This window comes from Stenella coeruleoalba (genome assembly GCF_951394435.1).
Source record: "Stenella coeruleoalba genome assembly, chromosome: 2".
In the NCBI taxonomy this organism is placed as follows: domain Eukaryota; kingdom Metazoa; phylum Chordata; class Mammalia; order Artiodactyla; family Delphinidae; genus Stenella; species Stenella coeruleoalba.
In genome coordinates, this window is record NC_137147.1 from 131,445,691 (window position 1) to 131,466,142 (window position 20,452).

A 20,452-nucleotide genomic window follows, 5' to 3' on the forward strand; every position below is an offset into this window, starting at 1 on the left:
GTCTAAGATTCTGTTCAGTTCTGGGGTGTTATAACAGGTGTGAATCTACTTCAAAAATTATAGTCTCCTACACAGACACACACACGCACACCCCCCCCCCCCTATATTTTATATATACAGTAGACGGAGAAAATAGCTTGTTTAATGCAGATCTAATTTGGAGCCCTGTTGAAGGGAATGAGGATGACTTAGTAGAGATATTAGAGCAAGAGAAAACTCAAGGTGGAAAAGATACATGTGTAAGCACTATAAGATAGTCTGGACATTTGGTTAGAGAAGAGGAAAAATATAGGAGAAATTAAATAGTGAGAATATTAGGTAGGGTGAGGCTGGCTGATTACTTGGGAGGATTTCCAAAGTACCTGGTCATTAGTTTCAGTTGAATTCAAAGAGGAACTTTTGAGAAGGAAACCTTTCTGGGAAGAGAAGTGATAGATGATGAAAACAGAGAGACATTCTTGTTGTTGGAGATCAACAACCTAAAACACGCTTGAGAAAGAAGAAGACCAAGAGGACACCAATGAGAATGGAAGGTAAAGGGTGAGGCCCCTAAGAAGAAACTGTGGTCTCTGGCAGAGGTCTGGGAGGAGGACCAAGAAAGTGGAAGATAAAGACAGTCTGGGGACAACCAAAGGTGAATGGAGAAAGGGCAGGGAGGAGTCCAAAAGGTGAGAATACGGCAGCTCTGGATGACTGACAACAGTATATGGTCCTAGATCTTGGAACTACAGACTAGGACTGTTGTCCAAGAATGCTTCTCAGATGGGACTTTTCTGACCTCTCTATCTTCAGTTTTCTCATTATCACTGTAAAACACAAAAGGGCCCTGTGCTGATTTTGGCTAGTTCAGCTGATATTTTGGGCTTCTCTTATCTTTAGTATTTGGCAGTTAGGCTGAAGGAGCTCTGCCAGAGGCTCTGCTGTGTTGCCAAATGAAAGCAATTACTTCTTCTGGGTGAGTAACTGGGAGGAAAAAACTGTCATATCTGGGCTGCGTGATGCAGTACCCTCCTAATTAATCTTTCCTGCTTCCACTCTTGCCCCTATAATCCATTCTACACAGAGTAAAAATCCATTACTTTTAAAGTAATCAGATCATGCTGCTCTCCTGCTTAAAATCCTCCAGTGGCTTCCTATCACACTTAGAATAAAACCCAAACTTCCACTCTCTCTGTCCTGATCTCTTGGCCCTTCGTCTCCTAGCACTTTCTTGCTCATCACATTCCAGCACACTGCCTTCTATGTTTCTGGTACACACCCACTTCAGATATTTGGGAGTCATCAACTTCCTATTCTGCTCAACTAGAATACTCTTCCCTCCGATCTTTACAGAGTTGGCTCCTTCTTAGCTCAGTGTCATCTTCCCAGAGAGGCCTTCCCTGACCACTCACCCAAATCACTCTGCTATATTACCCTGCTTTATTTTCTCATATCACTATCACTAGCTAAAATTATCTTATTCATTTACTGGTTTATCATCTTTTTCTCCTGTTAGACTGTGAGCTCCACAGAGTGAGTATTTTGTTCACCACTGGATCCCTAATACCTCGACAAGTGTCTGGCATATATCAAGTGCTCAGTAAACAGTAATAAAGATTTGCTAAAGCAATGGAAGGAAGAGAGAGAGAACTGGTCTCAGAAAGGTATGCCAAAGGCACGAAGGCCTTGGACGTCTCCTTCTTACCTTAGGGGAGGAAGAACGTGAGACACAGGCACCTCTTCTTCCTATGCTAAGAGTAAGCCCAGGAAATGGGGCCCTGGCATAGGTCGATGGTGCACACCAGTATTTGCTAATGCTGCCAGTCATAGCTACTTACCGACTTCTTATTTTGTTTCTAGCCTGATGCTAGGTGCCTGAAGGGGAGCTGCTAGGATATTTAGTCTCTCTCCTTAGGGAAACCTTTTCATTTGAAGACACAAAACATATACACAGGACAAAGGAACTAGTGAATTAGAAGTAGACAAATATCAAGTCATAGGTATAAATAACAGGAGCCACCTCATATTTCTGTGGCAAGCATCTTTTTGATTTAATTGCATAGGACTGGATTGGATTCTGAAAGAAGTCAAAGATAATAAAAGTCTGAGGTCTTAAAATCTGTTCATATTACTACAGTCATGAGCAGAGTAAGGTAATCAGGAGGAAAAGCCAACTTTGGGTGAAAGCCAATGAGCTTAGAATCTGACATATTAAATAAAAGTTCCTGGTAGAAACTGCCAGTAGGAATTCCAAGAGGAAATGTCTACCAGGGGCTTGTTTATGAATATGGTTTATGCCTTAACTTCACTTGCTTCTGGCTTCATTTACTTTTCCTTACCTATTTTCTTCTATTCTAATTTTTTCATCTATTTTTTAAAAATAAGAAGACATATATACTTCTATAAGCCATCTCAAATCTTTTTGGAACAGGGTGGGGTGTAATAAATATATATAAAAAAGCACCTTGGGCAGAAGGTTAGGGTGACAGACATGTTAGCCCCCATTTGCCCCTATCCTGACCAACTCTGTGAAGAAGAATTGTCAAATTCATGTTTATAATGTGAGGAAACAGGCACTGAGAAGCTAAAGAATCTGTCACTGGTCACAGAGCTAGGAGAGCAGGAACTGCATTCACATTTTTCTGACTCCCAAACCTGGGCTCTTCAATACAACAGTACAAAAGGATTTTCCTCTTGAGATCCTGACCCCCAAAGTCCTAGAGCCAGTGGGAGTTCAACTGCAAGTGTACACCAGATATATTCTGCTATCCTAAGTGTGGTGAGCCTGCATACGTATTGGCAGACTACCTTCATCACACCCTCTCCCCTCTGGGAGTAGTAAGTCAGCGAAGCCTGCCCCTAAATGCTGGCCCTGTGGGCTAAGGCCCAGGCAGCTCCCTTTCTCTGGCATAGTGCCTAGCACACAGTAGACACACAGTTTGAATTGCAGCAATGAAGCGATCATCTTTCTGTCCCTACAAGTCAACTACGACTTTATTACCAGCTGGGATAGATCTTTCAGAAATCTCTGTACTAGCATTTGCCCAATTGTGAATATAGAGACAGCCCAGAGGTTCCTGTTCCTGTATTCTTCTCACTTGCCAGACCTGAAGGATTCGGACAATCACTCTTCCTTATCAGTCTAGAGGCTGTTATGCTCCCTTGGACAGTGTGAGGATTGCTGGGAGATAACTCATGAGGAGCCCTTAGCCTGGGGCACATAAACAGTGTTCAACAAATGTTATTTCCTTTAGTTACACTTGTTTAGTCTTATGTTCACTTCATTCTCCATCTCCCAACACCAGCAAGCCTTTTGTCTGAGGACAGTGGCTAAAGATGCCAAGAGAAATGATAATACCAAGTATGAGACTGCAGAGAGGAAAGAATACAGATGAGAACAGGATACTGGGAACACATTTATCTCTAGGGTAGGTTGGAACGTGGAAGACTCTATTTTTCAAACATAAACATAGCAATATTTCTGGTACAATACGCTCTTCCAGAACCTTTATATTGCCCATGAAGAGATGGGAGTCTACTTCTCCTCCCTTTGAAGCTGAATGGGACTCTGTGGCTGCCTTGCTGAACAGAATTCAGTGGAGGGGATGCTGCATGACTCCTGAGGCTAGGTCATAAAAGGTGACATGGTTTTCACCTAGCTCTCTCACTTGTCAGGATGCTCCTCCTTTGAACCTCCACCATGCTGTGCAGCCCAAATTAGCCTGTGCAGAGGGACCACATGGAAAGGTCCCTAACAAACAGGTAGCATGAACTACAGTCATGTGTGAACAAGCACACAGATGATTCCAACCTCCAGCCTTCAAGTCTTCCAACTGAGGCCTAGAGACTGTGGAACAAAGATGAGCCATTCTCCCTGTATCTTGATAGAATTCCTGACATACAGAATCTGTGAGATTAATAGATTGTCATTTTATGCCACTAAGTTTTGGGGTAATTTGTTACACAACCACAGTAACTGGAACAAGAATGAAAGCAAAGGAGAATATGTGGTTTGGTGAGACGGGAGAAGTGTAGGGAGAAGAGTGGGGTTAGAATAATCTATATGTTGCCAAGGAGCAAATAGGACTAGTACTAGTAGGTAGTATTAGGGAGACGGATTACAGCTTGGTATAAGGAGAGGCTTTTAAAGCATTAAAACTGATCAATGAAAAAAAAAAACTGATCAATGATAGAATAGGCTCCCCTGGTAAATAATAAGTTCCCTGTCAATGAAGATACTCAAATGTAAACTGAAAGAAGTTATTGAAGAGCTACAAATCTGAACAGAAGACTGGATTAAGGTGACTTTAAGGTTCCTTCCAGTCAATGGAACGTGACAGCACATTAGATCTGGGGTACAAGGAAGACGGATGAGAGAGAGATGACATCTGGAGCCTGATGCCCAAGAGACCAGTGATACCATACATAAAAAGAGAGACTATGAGAGGATTTAAAAAGATTCTTCGGGCTTCCCTGGTCGCACAGTGGTTGACAGTCCGCCTGCCGATGCAGGGGACACGGGTTCGTGCCCCGGTCCGGGAGGATCCCACATGCCGCGGAGCCGCTGGGCCCGTGAGCCATGGCCGCTGAGCCTGCGCGTCCGGAGCCCGTGCTCCGCAGTGGGAGAGGTCACAACAGTGAGAGGCCCGCGCACCACAAAAAAAAAAAAAAAAAAAAAAAAAAAAAAGATTCTTCTTTTCCATTCCTTTTGCCTCTTGCCCAGATGCTGTTAATGGTCTTTCCCACTTTCTACAGCCTCTCTCATACACTTTCACATGATAACTCCCAAATATGGTTTTTAGCATGTCATTGCCCTGATCAAAGGCTTTTAACGACACCACTGCCACCACCACATTCAGCAGATTGTTTTATATATCACACAGTATTTTTATATTTATTACCTCATTTGAACATCATAACAGTCTGGTAGGCACTAAAATCACCAATACATACATCTCAAAATCCAGCCAAATTAAGTACTCTGTTCATTCTTCATGTTTTTTTCTGCTTTGATGTCTTTGCGTATGCTATTTTCTTTGTCTATGTTTTTCTCAACTCTAAATGTTCCAACCCTTTTTATCTTCCAAGGCCTAAATTAAATTTTAGTTGCTCTAGAAAACAGCTAATTCCTACAACTAAGAGTGATCTCTCCCTCCTCTGAAGTCCATCAATGATGATGTGATAATCCAATATTTATTAAGCATTTACTATGTGCCAGGCAGCATGCTAAGTGCTTTTTGTGTGTTATCTTCTATCCTCTGTAACACTCTCTGCCTTATACCATGGATATTTGTATATACCTCTTCTTTACTAGCTTACAAGGTCCTTGAGGACTCAATCAACATCTTAGTCATTTTTGTTTTCTCCCAAGCCTAGCACAGGGCCTGGCACAGAGCAAGCACTGTATAAATATTTGTCTAATGAATGAATGAATAATTCAGGCAGGCAGAGTTAAAGTTTACCTTTGCTTGAACAAATGGTTTTCAAGCACCCTTAAACACTTGAGAAGCACTCATTTATATCCACATAATTAATGGGCTAAATTACAAATCATTCTTATCTTTTTTTTTTTTTTTTGCGGTATGCGGGCCTCTCACTGCTGTGGCCTCTCCCGCTGTGGAGCACAGGCTCCGGACGCTCAGGCTCAGCAGCCATGGCTCACGGGCCCAGCCGCTCTGCGGCATGTGGGATCTTCCCGGACCAGGGCATGAACCCGTGCCCCCTGCATCGGAAGGCGGACTCTCAATCACTGCGCCACCAGGGAAGCCCCCATTCTTATCTTTTTATGACACAGGTTTCCAGAGACCTTGGCTAGAACTCATTTTGTTAGTGTAGTTTACACATGCGAAAATAAAAACCACAAATACACATAGTAACAAATTTCTTTTTGTGTAAAAATATTCTAGCATTCACAATAGTGTTTTCCAACCAATCAGAATTAACTAAGTTTTACAAGCTCCTGTTTTTCTTCTGTGCAGTCACAAGGACTGTAAACTCTTTCACTTTGGATCCACTACTTCTCGGCACTCTTGCTATATAGTACTTTGCATAGTTATGCATCTAGAAATGATTGCTGATTAACTGAAAGGTTTTGTGTTGGTTACAATTTATAATCACTCATTACTGTTTGGATCCTATTAGTTTGGTTACGGAGCCAGCACCTTAAGGGGGACTTGAGCCTTAGCCAATTATGGCAGTTGAGTCACTGCCCTGAGATTTGAAAACTATCCTTTTTTCCTTATTTCTTGCAGGCCCAAGAATGGAAAACTGGTAACAGTTAAGGCCCAACAGTCATTTCTGAAAGTCCTATTACAGATTGTTGAATTTTGTTGAAGTGATTAAGAATTATAGCTTGTGAACAATTCGCATATTAAAATTGTAGAGTAATCCTAATATAAAAATCAATCCTTTCACCAGAAGATCACAATTTCGATTTTTACTTAAAGAAATGCAAGTTTACTGTTCAAAACCAAGGCTGGTACAAAAATCATGTGAGTACTTTTCTCCCCCATGCTGAAGCAGAGATTAACAGTGTAAATACTGACACCCAAATTGTCTTTCAGAAAACCTAGGTAAAAATTAGAAGATTAAGGGCACAATAGCAGGGCAGTGCAAAGGCAGACCTGCTATAATCACCATCACAAAGGCCGGCCACCGGCAGACTGCAAAGTGTTTACTCAAAGCCCTGTGCTATCAATTAGTGTACATAATTATCTCAGGGTCTGCCAGTTCACAAGAGGCAGTTTTTGAAGGTCTCTCTGGGCCCCCTTTGTCTTTTACTCCTGTTGGTCACAGAAGGGCTTTGAGGACAAGCCTTCCTCGGCGCTCAGGCTCTGGCTGGCTTCCCTTGGCAGCCCCAACAGGAATTATGTGAATTCCTCTAGTATAACAACCACCAAGCTACCTTTCTCCCCACACACGGCTTTGACCTTGTGCTGAGACTATTTAACACATGCAACAAAGTGCTTTCAACAGGTCATTATAGTTTAAAAATACAATTTCCACAAAGAAATGGGAAGTATTGTAGCACAAAATGGGCTGTAAATATTAGAGGTAAACAAATCAGAAGATGTAGGAAAAACTCCCTGTATTCCTGTAGCTTGGCAGTATTCAGGAAATACTGGAAGATTGAAGGATGAGAGGAAGAACATCAGACAGGGGTCATTCTCCTTGTCTCTCAGAGAAGCAGCTTACACTGATACTGCTAAGAATTTCCTAGGTAAATTAAGCCAGGAAACCACCCGAACCTGCTTTTGCAGCAAGGCCTACCAATAGAAATTTGCAGAGTAACTGAGGTTGGAGAAGGAAATTATATTGGGTAAAAAATAGATGAAGAATTCTTAAAAACCACTAAGGGTTAATCATTGATTTATTTAAAATCCAGTTGTATATGTACATAGAAATAATTATACTTCATTTTATGAGTGTGTGTATATACGTATAGAATAAGGTTTTATATGTAAACTTCATACATACACACTCACACTTTGGTCTGCCTGGATAATCCTTGGGCATGTCTAGAATCATGGAAAACCACATATATCCCCTAATTTGGAGACTACACCATCTACCACTCAAAAATTTCAAGTCAGAAACTTGGGAGTCATTGCAGACTCCTCACTTCCTTTTACATCCCATACTATCAGCTCTATGCCATTTCCCTTACATTTATTCTGTGTCCTCAATGTATCTGCTCCTCTCTATTTCTACTGTCTCCACAGCCCTCAACATTTCAAGAGCCTTTTTACTATTCCTTCTGCCTCTAGGCTCATGCCATTCCAGTCATTTCTATAGTTTTCAGGAGTGATCATCCTATCACAGAAATTTGAACATGTACGGAGTGCACTGAATACCTCATCTCCTGCCACTCTTCACAGTCACCCTATTGTAAACTACATCAAACTGAACATGAGACAATGTCTTATATATCCGTAACTCTTGGTTTGGGTTGCCCCCAAAGCAGTCCCTGAAACAAAGATATGGGTGTTAGTAGTTTATCTGTGAGGAAGTAGAGAAGGAAAAGAGGGTAGGGAGAAAAGCTAATCAAGTAAGTGTTAGTGAACAGGTTACCACTGGGTCCCTTTGAGAAACCGTACAGAACATACCTTAGGATCGTCTCACTGAGGGTTAGCGGAGCTGGGATATTACCCACCAATGTATTGTTGGAGAGTCACTCCTGGGGGTGTTAACTCCCTGGCACTTCTAGCGAACAGCTACTTGTTCAGTGAATATCCTCAGGCAGAGAAATACAGGAAGCCACTTGTAGGTGACCTGATAGGCCACAGGCACCAATAACATCTACTATATCATGCAGTGCCCATATTATGCCCTTTCCCCCGAATGAATTCTTTACTCCACTTGTCTTCCTGGATCCTTTAAGATTTAGGCCATTGAAGCCCTTCTTGACCTCCTTTGGAAGTGCTTTACTTCCTTCTCTGGGCACATTCTCTTCTGTTGCAGCTATTATGTTGTAGCTATTAATTTGCAAGTCTGACTCCACACCAGACTCTGGGCTCCCTGAGGGCAGTAACCTTAGTACTTAGCTTGGTGTCTGGCCCAAGGCAGATGTTCAGTCAATGTCTACTAGACAAGGACATGACTGTGTGTGTTAAAGAGAAGAGGATCCTGTTTTCCACATATGTAATTGAGAAACTTTTCAAAGAAACAAAACGTATGCTACCATATTTTGAATAATATAAAGTCAAGTGTGTAGGAGGGAACACCAAGGGAGGAATCTTGGGTCCTAATTCAAGTTAGTTTGGCTCAGTTGCTTTCCCTATAAAAATGAGTGGCTATTAATGACCTTTAAACTTCTTTCAAGTTCCACAGATTTCAAGTGACTGAATCCATGTGTAAGTGAAAGCTGAAGCCCACAAACTTTACAACAACCACATATGGAAATGTTTATGTGTGATATTCATCTGTATTCAAGGAAAGAGTATAGGTGACAAAGACTTGAGACGCTGGCAGGTTTATAATGGTGTGTATACAAAAGAGTGAGTGTTGGAAGGGTCTCCTGGGTGAGAGGATACCTCCCGGGGAGTGGCCTGGCTACTGCACAGGAGCTAGCTGGGCAGCATGGCAGCCTCCAAGCTGGCAGGTGCCAGGGCCCTGGATGGAGCCCTGTCACTGCTGCCAGCCTCTGGGCAGTGTGGGACCACCCGAGCTTACTTAGGTCACAGACCTACACATAGCCACTTCCTGAGTTCTCATCAAATCCCTGGAAGGTAGGCTCTGGCTACATTTCTAGAGGGAACAGACTAAGTGGAACACTGACTACAGGTCGTGCTTGGCTTCCTTGATACTCAGACAGTCTTAATCTTCCTAGAAATGTGACTCAGGGTAGAGGGACTAGGCAAGAATAAGGAAGAATAGGTGGGTGTCGGGGTCCTATGCATAACAGACTAACAAATGTTGAGGAAGTTCATTTCAGGAAACAAATTCTCTTTTAAAATATTCTGAATATAGACATTAGCATTGTGTGTACATTGAATATGGCTGGATAAGATTTCTTTAAGTACCTAGACTTTATTAGTTTCAAATCATTAGTTTTCTTCTTGACAAATCCCTGAGAGAGAGATATATATATATATATATATATATATATATATATATTTGTATGCAGTGTTGTTTAGAATTTAATTGTAAGAAAATTGTTTTACTGAACATCCTTAATATGCCTGAGGGATAGGTCATATTTCTATCGGAAACACTGAGTCACTATTGCAAATGATTTTTACTTGGTAGGAGGGGAGAGAAAAGAACACGAGGTGGTTTACTCTGTCTCTCTTAGAGAATTACTGTTTTTGAGGACAGTCCACAGGGTGGGGTGAGGGGGTTTACAGAGCCAAGCAGGCCAGTCGTAGTCCCTGGCACACTGGCTAAAATGATGCCCATGGGTCATGTGTGACGTCAGGAGGCTACTGTTTTTGGATGGCTCCTTTCTCTTATTCATGGAGATACCTTGGAAGGACAAAGGGGAAAATAAAGAACTTAGGAGGGGATAATTGAAAGCATGTGACGGTCAGGGCACTGTGAAGCTGTGCCGTGTTGCGCTGAAGGCCTGACTTGATTTGGTCTAGGCTTTGTCGCTGACTTGCTGACTCAAGGAGAATCACCTGATTCCTCTGGATCTCAGCGGAAGAGGAACTGGATGACTTCTAATGTCTCTTGTAGAAATTATAGTTAAGTTTATGACACCAACAAGAAAAAAAGGCTCTGACAGGAGCATGTAGCCAGGGAAAATGAGACATATTAGACAAGTCTCAATATGGGAAGCCAATAAGGACAGAGGTAGCACAAAGAGGAAAAGAGCCCAGGATGACCATGTACATCCCTATGAAATGACTCCAAAATGAGCAAAATCCAAGAGATGTTTCAAAAGTTGACTCCAGACTGACATCAAGTAGAGGCCTTACCTTCCGGTGACAGCAAAGCACAGCGTGCACATTCCGTGTAAGAGCCCTGCGGCATGCTGCAGAAATGTGGCTGTTTTGGGATGCTCATCCACTGGGCCTTGCACCGAGAGGAAGCAGCCACAAAGCTTGTCGATCAGACCAATGTTCACCACGTAGCTAGATGTGGGGAGAAATGTGTGTTAGCAATCTGCATAGTCTGGCAACATCTTCACCTTCAAAGATAAATCTTAACAAACACAGGCTTAGACCCTTCAAGCAAGCAAACACAACACACATACGTTTGGGTACAGCATCTTAAATAACAATTTCCTAAGATTTAGTCCTGAATAATCAGCTATTTCTGTAAATGGTTCTCTTTTCTCTTTTGGTTATTCTGATGCTATTTTTTCAGGAAAGTGATCATCTGATCATTCTCACCGGTCTAGAGAGTCTGACAATAATTGAAATGATTTATAATGATCTCTATCCTCTTGAAAAGCAGTACTTCCTAAAGTACTAAGAAGCTAAATTCACCAGAATTCAGGGATTCAGAAAATAAGATAATGCTACCCAGACAGTCCTGTTACAACCTAAACTTCTAATGCCACTTTAGATTCTCTACTTTTTTTTTAAACCCTATCACCATTAGAAGTATAACAGTGAGAATCTAATTGCTCTCTGTTATAAAAAGCAGCAGTCCTGAGAGTTGACAGTAACACTTATGAAGTCATTTTCATCTTTTCAGTCTATTAAACAGTTTTCCAGAGTCGTTTATTAACCTGGACCAACAACAGTAGTTCTTTTATTAATCTACAAAGCAGAAATAATTGAAAATATCTGAAGACTATAAATGACCTTGTAGATAAATCAGCCTTAGCTTAGACATTTTATACCAATTCACTGCTACTGCATTTACATGTATGAAAAGCGCAGGACTCTGAATACAGCAGTTCTGGAAATCAACACATACAAACTTTCAGCAACATGTGCAAAGGAATTGATGCTTCTGCTTGTAAGTGCACTAAAATCCCTACCACTATTCATTTACTAATACAGTTTTTTGTAAAAGGAAGGAAAGCTGATGAATAATTCATGTTTGGAGCCTCTTCTAAGTTTACTATTTAAAAGGTATAAAATAATGTTCCCTTTCTCCTTTTACATTTGGAAATGCATTTATCTGGTTACTGAGCATCAGTGGCCTGTTAGGAACCAGGCCACACAGCAGGAGGTGAGCGGCCAGTGAGCTAGCAAAGCTTTATCTTTATTTTATTTATTTTTTTACATCTTTATTGGAGTATAATTGCTTTACAATGGTGTGTTAGTTTCTGCTTTATAACAAAGTGTATCAGCTATACGTATACATATATCCCCATATCCCCTCCCTCTTGCGTCTCCCTCCCACCCTCCCTATCCCCCCCCCCCCCCCCCCCCCCCCCCCCGCTCTAGGTGGTCACAAAGCACCGAGCTGATCTCCCTGAGCTATGCAGCTGCTTCCCACTAGCTATCTATTTTACGTTTGGTAGTGTATATATGTCCATGCCACTCTCTCACTTTGTCACAGCTTTATCTTTATTTACAGCTGCTACCCATCGCTCGTATTACCGCCTGAGCTCCACCTCCTGTCAGATCAGCGGCGACATTAGATTCTCATAGGAGTGCGAACCCTACTGTGAACTGCGCATGCGAGGGATCTAGGTTGCACACTCCTTATAAGAATCTAATGCGTGATGATCTGGAGCTGAAGAAGTACTAGATGCTAGTGCTGGGGAGTGGCTGCAAATACAGATTATCATTAGCAGAGAGGTTTGACTGCACAGAGACTATAATAAATTAATTGCCTGCAGACACATATCAAAACCCTATCAGTGAGTGGCAAGTGAAAACAAGCTCAGGGCTCCCACTGATGCTGCATTATGGTGAGCGGTATAATTACTTCATTATATATTACAATGTAATAATAATAGAAATAAAGTGCACAATAAATGTAATGCGCTTGAATCATCCCAAAACCGCCCCCTCCCAAGTCCGTGGATAAACTGTCTTCCATAAAACCGGTCCCTGGTGCCAAAAAGGTTGGGGACCACTATCCTACAGTTTTAAAATTGGGAAGTATGAAATGATGACCACTAACCCTATTATCTTATAATGAAGGAAAATGACATATTGACATACTGAACCCTAGCCCTGCAAGTTACTGGATGACCTTGGGCAAATTACCTTGCCCCTCTTAGTCTGTTTCCTTTATTAATGTAATAGAATGTTAGTATAAGGTTCTTGTAATAAGTGACTGATAAGCTAATACATGCAAAGAAGTTGATACATTTTATTGTTAGTTTTATTGTTACTAGTAGTATTTTAAATACTACTAGTATTTTAAATACTAGTACTACTAGTATTTTAAAAATAGATGCATGCAAACTTACTAATCATAAATACAATGAAAATGAAGACAACACAAAATACCATTTCACAAATATCAGATTGACAAAAATCAGTGAGTTAATATAAAACACTGATAAGGATATGAGGAAATGGAATTCCTATCCTTTACTGATGGAAAGTGAAATCTGTAAAATCACTTTGGAGAACAATTTGGTGTTACTTGGTAAAGTTGGACATGCATTTATCATAACATTCATAAATTCCTACTGTAGGCATATAAGCCTGAGAAACTCCCATATAGGTGCAAAAGAAGGTTTCTACAAGGATATTCATTGTATCATTGCTTGAAATAGTGAAAAAATAGAAACTATTGCCCTCAAATAGAAAATGGATGAACTGGGAATTTATTCATTTAATAGAATCTTTAGAGCAGTTAAAATAAATTTATCAGATTTACATGCATCAACATAGTGCTCAACCCCATGTTATGTGAACATAGAAACTGACAAAATAGTATGATAGCATTTATGTAAAATTTAAATAATACAAAAAATAGAAAGCAGAATATATCGTTTATGGATATTTATTATATATAAATATATACATATAAAATTTATATACACAAATATATTTATATATATTTGTATATATTTACATATATACATATATATTACACACATGTATATAAAAATTTTATAAAAATGCATAGGAACTATATACACACACTCTAACATAGTGATTTACATCTTGAGCGAGAGTAAGAGGAAAGGGATGGAGATGGGGAGTTAGCTGTATCTACAACATTTGGTTTCTTACCAATAAGAAAAAAGATCTAAGACAATATGGAAAAATGTTATTGGTTACTGAAAAATGTTGTCAAGTTGGTACACAGGTATTGATAATTTTGTTAGGTGTATGTTGATATACTTCATCATAAAATAATAGAAAACTTAAATATTTTAAAAGGCAATAATGACAAACAGAAAAAGCATTTGAAACGTGTAAGATGAAGGCCTAATGTATTTTTCCCCCATGTTTATTGAGATATAGCTGATATATACATCATGTAAGTTTAAGGTGTACAATGTGATGATTTGACATATGTATATACTGTAAAATGTTACTGTTTTCCAGTTTCACACCACTGGGATTGGAAAAGATACTTGATATAAGTTATGTGTTCTCGAATTGTTGAGACTTGTTTTGTGCCGTAACATAGGATTCATCTTAGCAATTGTTCCATGCATATTTGAGAACAATATGTATTCTGCTGCTGTTGGATGGAGTGTTCTATTTATGTCTGTTAGGTTCTTTTGGCCTATAGTGTTGTTGAAATCTGCTGTTTCCTTACTGATTCTCTGTCTGGAAGATCTATCTATTGTTGGGAGTGGGGTATTAAAGTCCCGACATATTATGGTATTGTTGTTTTGTTCTCCTTTTAGTTCTTTTAGTATCAGTTTTATATATCTAGGTGCTCCGACGTTGGGTGCATAAATATTTACCACACCACTGTCATATCCTTTGTGGACTGACCTCTCTATCATATAATGACCTTCTTTGTTTCTTTTAACCATTTTTAGCTTAATATCTATTTTATCTGATATAAATATAGCTACTCCTGCTTTCTTTTGCTTACCATTTCCTTGAAATATCTTCCACCCCTTTGCTCTCAGTCTATGTGTGTCTTTAAAGCTAAAATGAGTCTCTTATAGGCATCATATTGTTGGATACTGTTTTTTTTTTATCCCTTCAGCCACTCTATGTCTTTTGATTGGAGAATTTAATCCATTTACACTTAACATATTGATAATTAGTGATTGGTAAGGACTTCGTATTGTCATTTCACTAATTATTTTCTGGCTTTTAGATCCTTTGATCCTTGCTTCCTCTCCTGCTGTTTTCTTTTGTGATTTGATGACTTCTTGTGGCAGTATGCTTTGACTTCTTTACACTATATGTATCTACTACAGGTTCGTATAGGCTTAAATAAAACATATATATTACATCCTATTTTAAGTTGATAAAAAGTTTGATAGCATACAGAAACTTTATACAATTGTCCCTCAGTATTTGTGGGGAATTGGTTCCAGGACCCGCTATAGATACCCAAATCCGCAGATGCTCAAGTCCCATCATTGGCCCTCCATACCCTCGGTTCTGCATCTACAGATTCAACCAACCACAGATTGTGTAGCATTGTAGTATTTATTGAAAAAAACCTGCATGTAAGTGGACCTGCACATTTTAAACCTGTGTTGTTCTAGAGTCAACTGTACTTTTATTTCTCCCTCCTCATATTTTAGGTTATTCGTGTTATAATTTATGTATTTTTATAGTGTTCGTTCAATAACAAATTACTGTGGTTATGTTTATATCTATTATGTTTGATTTTTTTTTTTTTTTTTGCGGTACGCGGGCCTCTCACTGTTGTGGCCTCTCCTGTTGTGGAGCACAGGCTCCGGACGCACAGGCTCAGTGGCCATGGCTCACAGGCCCAGCCGCTCTGCGGCATGTGGGATCTTCCCGGACCAGGGCCGAACCCGTGTCCCCTGCATCGGCAGGCAGACTCCCAACCACTGCGCCACCAGGGAAGCCCTATTATGTTTGATTTTTAACTTTCAAACTAGACTTGTAAGTGAATTATGCACCACCATTACAATACCAGAGGATCGAATTTTGACTATATGTTTACCATTACCAGTGAGTATTACACATCCATATGTTTTTTTCGTCTTTTTAAAAATTTATTTATTTTATTTTTGGCTGCATTGGGTCTTCATTGCTGCATGTGGGCTTTCTCTAGTTGCTGCGCGTGGGCCTTCTCTGGTTGCGGCGAGCAGGCTTCTCATTGCAGTAGCTTCTCCTGTTGTGGAGCACGGGCTCTAGGTGCGCTGGCTTCAGTAGTTGTGGCTCTCAGGCTCAGTAGTTGTGGCTCACGGGCTCTAGAGCACAGGCTCAGTAGTTGTGGCTCACAGGCTTAGTTGCTCCACGGCATGTGGGATCTTCCCGGACCAGGGCTCGAACCCGTGTCCCCTGCACTGGCAGGCGGATTCTTAACCACTATGCCACCAGGGAAGCCCATCCATATGTTTTTATGTTATTACTTATCATCCTTTTCTTTAAAAAAAAAATTATTTATTTATTTGGCTGCGCTGGGTCTGAGTTGAGGCACGCGGGATCTTCATTGCCACGAGCGGGATCTTCATTGCGGCATGTGGGATCTTTAGTTGCAGCATGCGGGATCTTTAGTTGCGGCATGCAGGACCTAGTTCCCTGACCAGGGATTGAATCCGGGGCCCCTGCATTGGCAGTGCAGAGTCTTAACCACTGGACCACCAGGGAAGTCCCTATCATCCTTTTCTTTAAACTTGAAGAATGCCCTTTAGTATTTCTTGTAAGGCAGGTCTAGTGGTGATGAACTTCTTCAGCTTTTGTTTGTTTGGCAAAGTCTTTATTTTTCCTTCATTCCTGAAGGACAACATTGTTGGGTACAGCATTCTTGGTTGACAGTTTTTTCCTTCAATATTCTGAAAGGCTGTGCCACAGGCTGGGCTTCTTGATTAGGTTGGCTGCTTGCTGTGCTCTGATGTTGAGCAAGGTCACTGGCTGGCCTCTCTGGCTGGGAGGGGCCTCCATTTATATCTCATAGTTGGGTGGGTAAAGAAACTGTCTCTGTGGTTGGGAGAGTCTTTGTCTGGGCTCCATTGTGGGGTGAGGATGCAGGCTATGCTCTGTAGTTGAGTGGGACAATAGCTGGGCTCTAAGACTGCCCAGGGTTACTGTTCAGTCTTCCTGGTTATGTGGGGTCAGAGGCTAAGCTCAACAGTTGGGTAGTTCTGTTGGCTTGGTTCCCTGCCTAAGAAGGGCTGTAGTTTGGGCTTTGCGGCTGCCTGGCTTCCCCAGCTGGCCTTCCTAGATGGCCAGAATAAAGGCGATGCTGAGCTAGAGGGCAAGGATGATACTTTGCTTTCCTTCCCAGGTTGTGTGGTAAAACAAGCTCTACAGCCAGTACAGTCTGGGGACTGGGGACCCTAATCAGCAGAACTGCCAACTGAGCTCCGTGGCCAGATGGGGTACAGGCTCAGTTCCACAGATGGGCAGAGCTGCTGCCTGGGATCTCTTCTTGGGCACCACTGCAAGCAGCAATACAGTCCACCAAGATCTGAGTGCTGACTGCTGTCAGCCCCTCCACACCTTTCTACTTGATCACCAGTGGTCAAGCTCTGCAGATTCCCCCAGCAATCCCGGTGACGTGAGACCCAAGTGGAAGTGTCCCACAATGCTGGGAGAGCTGGATGTCCATTTGGGCTCCCTCTTCCCACTGGAGAAACCACAGGCTTGTGGGGGGATGGGGGCTCATGCAGTGTTGTGCTGGCCTGTGGGAGGGCTGTTGTGGTCAGAGTGTAGCTGCTCCTCTTATTCTTCTAATGTGGTACTTCTTGATCTCTGAGGTCTGGGGGGAGATGCTTCAGTCTCATCTACCTCCTGCATTCTGAGTTTTCACAATGGTTTCTTGTCTATGGATAGTTACTATCTGGCTTTCTTGTGAGGCCATCTGTTTGATGACAGAATCTGATCAAAAGTAATGAACTAAGACCTTGTAAACAGAGGATTATCACAGGGAATCAACACTGATCCTGACAAACAGGAGCATCATCTACAGCACTGGACTCCATTTCATAGTACAAGACGGTCGGCTGTTCTTTAGCACATTCCATCCATATCTCAGCAAAGTTCTGGAAGCCAAGAAAATCCAAGATCAAGGTGCCAGCAGGGTTGGATTCTTCTGAGGCCTCTCGTTTTGGCTTCCAGATGGCTGCCCTCTTGCTATCTTTCGTATGGTTGCCCCTCTATGCATGTGCCTAATGATTTTAATACATGAAGAGCTTTTACAATTAAAAAAGTCAACACCTCCAATAGAAAAATGGGCAAAGTACATGAACAGGCAACTCACAAAATAATTAAAATGGCCAGTGAACATTAAAAAATGTTCAATGTAACTACTAATACAAAAAATGAAATATTTTCGCCTCTCAGTTTGGCTAGGACTCAGAAGAATGATGATATCCGACAGTGTCTAGGCTGAGGGTACAAGGACGTACTCATATGTAATCTTTATGTAGGACAATTTGGCAATATGGATCAAAATCCTTAATGCATATTCTTTGACCCCCCAAATTATACTTCTCAATGTTTAATAGAAGACAATAATCAATTGTAGGGAAAGATGTTCTTTACAGTATTATCTGTAAGAGTAAAATACTGGAATAAACCTATGTAAGCAATAATAGATTACCTAAAGCAAATCATGGCTACATAATTAAATACTTGGAAAGCCAGTAAAAATTCATTTGCAAGTTTCTGTTGATTTGGAAAAAAGCACTTAAAAAAAAGTATGACCAAACAATGTGTATAAGTATTACAGTTTTTTTCATAAAATAACCACATATATATGTACCAAAACCAAAACAAAACCAATGATTATCTTTGGGCGGTGGGATTAAAGATAATTTTTGTGTATTCAACAAAATCCATTGTGCTTTTCTGTGTTTTTCAAATCGTTTTTCTCACTGAGCACATATTAATTTTATAATTAGGAAACAAGTTATTTTAAAAAGGAGAATGGGGAGAGAGGCAGAGGCAAGCTATCTGCTATTACAAGAGAGACTGCACTCTTAAAGAAGTAGCAATGGAGCAAAGGTAAATCTGAGATATTTACAAGGTAGAATCAATAGGTACTAAAGACTTAATTGGATGTTGGTTTGGTAAAGGATTGTGAAGAGTTTTTGACAATGCTCAGAATGCTGGCTTAAGTAACTGAATGGGATACTGGTGCTACAGATAAGGACAGAAGACACAGGAAAAGTATCTCCTTTGGGTGGAAAGATAAGGTGTCCAGTTTTGAACTTGTGGAGCCTGAGGTGCCTGTAGTACATCCTAGCAGCTAGGAAAGTGCTTGGCTAAAGTACAGTTTTATGACTTCTCCTTGAATAGATGCCTTATGTTTACTAATTTTTGATTCCAAAAGGCTGGTATCAGTGACTTGGACTATCTATTTGCCTCTAGGTTGCAAAGTTTGATTTCCCTGTTTTGAGAGACAGATATAAATTTCTAATTGAACATGATGAAAAGAATTGTGCTTCAGCAAAAGACCATGAATAGCCAAAGGAATCCTGTGAAAGAACAACAAAGCGGGAGGTATTACATTTCCTGATTTCAATCTATATTACAAAGCTACAACAATCCAAATAGTATGGTACTGGCATAAAAAGAGACATGTAGACCAATGGAACAGAATTGAGAGCCCAGAAATAAACCCATGCATATCTGGTCTATGAATATTTGACAAAGGAGCCAAGGATACTCACTGGGGAAAGGATACTCTCTTCAATAAACAGTGCTGGGAAAATCAGATAACTACATGCAGAAGAATGAAACTGGACCCCTATCTTACACCATTCCCAAAAAAAGAACTCAAAATGTATGAAAGATTTAAATGTAAGACCTGAAACCATGAAACTCCTAGAAGAAAGCATAGAGGAAAAAACTTGACATTGGTCTTGGCAATATTTTTTTGGATATGACACCAAAAGCACAAGCAACTGAAGCAAAATAAACAAGTGGGACTCCTTCAAACTTAAAAACTTCTGCACATCAAAAGAAACAATCAAAAAAATGAAAAGGCGACCTGCAGAACAGGAGAAAATATTTGCAAACCATATACTGGATAAGGGGTTAATATTCGAAAAAATAAGGAACTCCTACAATTCAATGGTAGAACCACAAATAATCCAATTAAAAAATGGGCAAAGGACCTGAATAGACAGTTTTCCAAAGAACATATACAAATGGCCAATAGGTATAGGAAAAGATGTTCAACATCACTAATCACCAGGGATATGCAAATTAAAACCACAACGAGATACCACCTCACACCTGTTAGAATGGCTATTATCAAAAACAAAATCACAAAACTAAAAAGCCCCCCAAACTAAGAGACAACATTGGCAAGGATGTGGAGAGAAAAGTGAACCTTTGTACGCTGTTGGTGGGGAAAGTATATTTGTAAAGCCACTATGAAAAACAGTATGGCGGTTCTTCAAAAGATTAAAAACAGAACCACCATATGATCTATCAATTCCACTTCTGGGTATATATCTGAAGGAAGTGAATCATTATCTTGAAGAGATACTTGCATTCCCATGTTCACTGCAGCATTATCCAGAATAGCCAACACATGGAAACAAAGTGTCCATCAACAGATGAATGGATAAAGAAAAGTGGTAAATACACACACACACACACACACACACACACACACAATGAAATATTATTCAGCCATAAAAAATAAGGAAATCCTGCAATTTGTGACAATATGGGTGGCCATATAAGGCATTATGCTAAGTGAAATAAGTCAGACAGTAAAGGATAAATCCTGTATGTTCTCACTTACATGTGGAAACTAAAAGAGCTGAACTCACAGAAACAGAGTAGAATGGTGGTTGCCAGAGGCTGGGGTGGAGGGTCGGGGAAAGGGGAAGATGTTGGTCAAAGGGTACAAACTTCCATTTATAAGATGAATAAGTTCTGGGGATGTAACGTACAACATGGTGACTAAAAATAACAATACTGTATTACATACTTGAAAGTTGCTAAGAGAGTGGCTCTTAAATGTTTCGAAACACACACACACG

At 40.6% G+C, this 20,452-nt stretch overlaps 1 protein-coding gene across 5 annotated transcripts in view; it reads right to left on the minus strand.

The window, feature by feature from the left end:
* SCAPER (S-phase cyclin A associated protein in the ER) overlaps positions 1 to 20,452 on the minus strand; it is a 495,741-nt gene that overhangs the window by 62,395 nt on the left and 412,894 nt on the right. For all 5 annotated transcript variants that reach the window (XM_079912990.1, XM_079912987.1, XM_079912988.1 and 2 more), the window contains one exon: positions 10,398 to 10,553. In XM_079912990.1, coding sequence (XP_079769116.1) covers positions 10,398 to 10,553 — 156 coding nt within the window. The remainder of the gene's footprint in view (positions 1 to 10,397; positions 10,554 to 20,452) is intronic.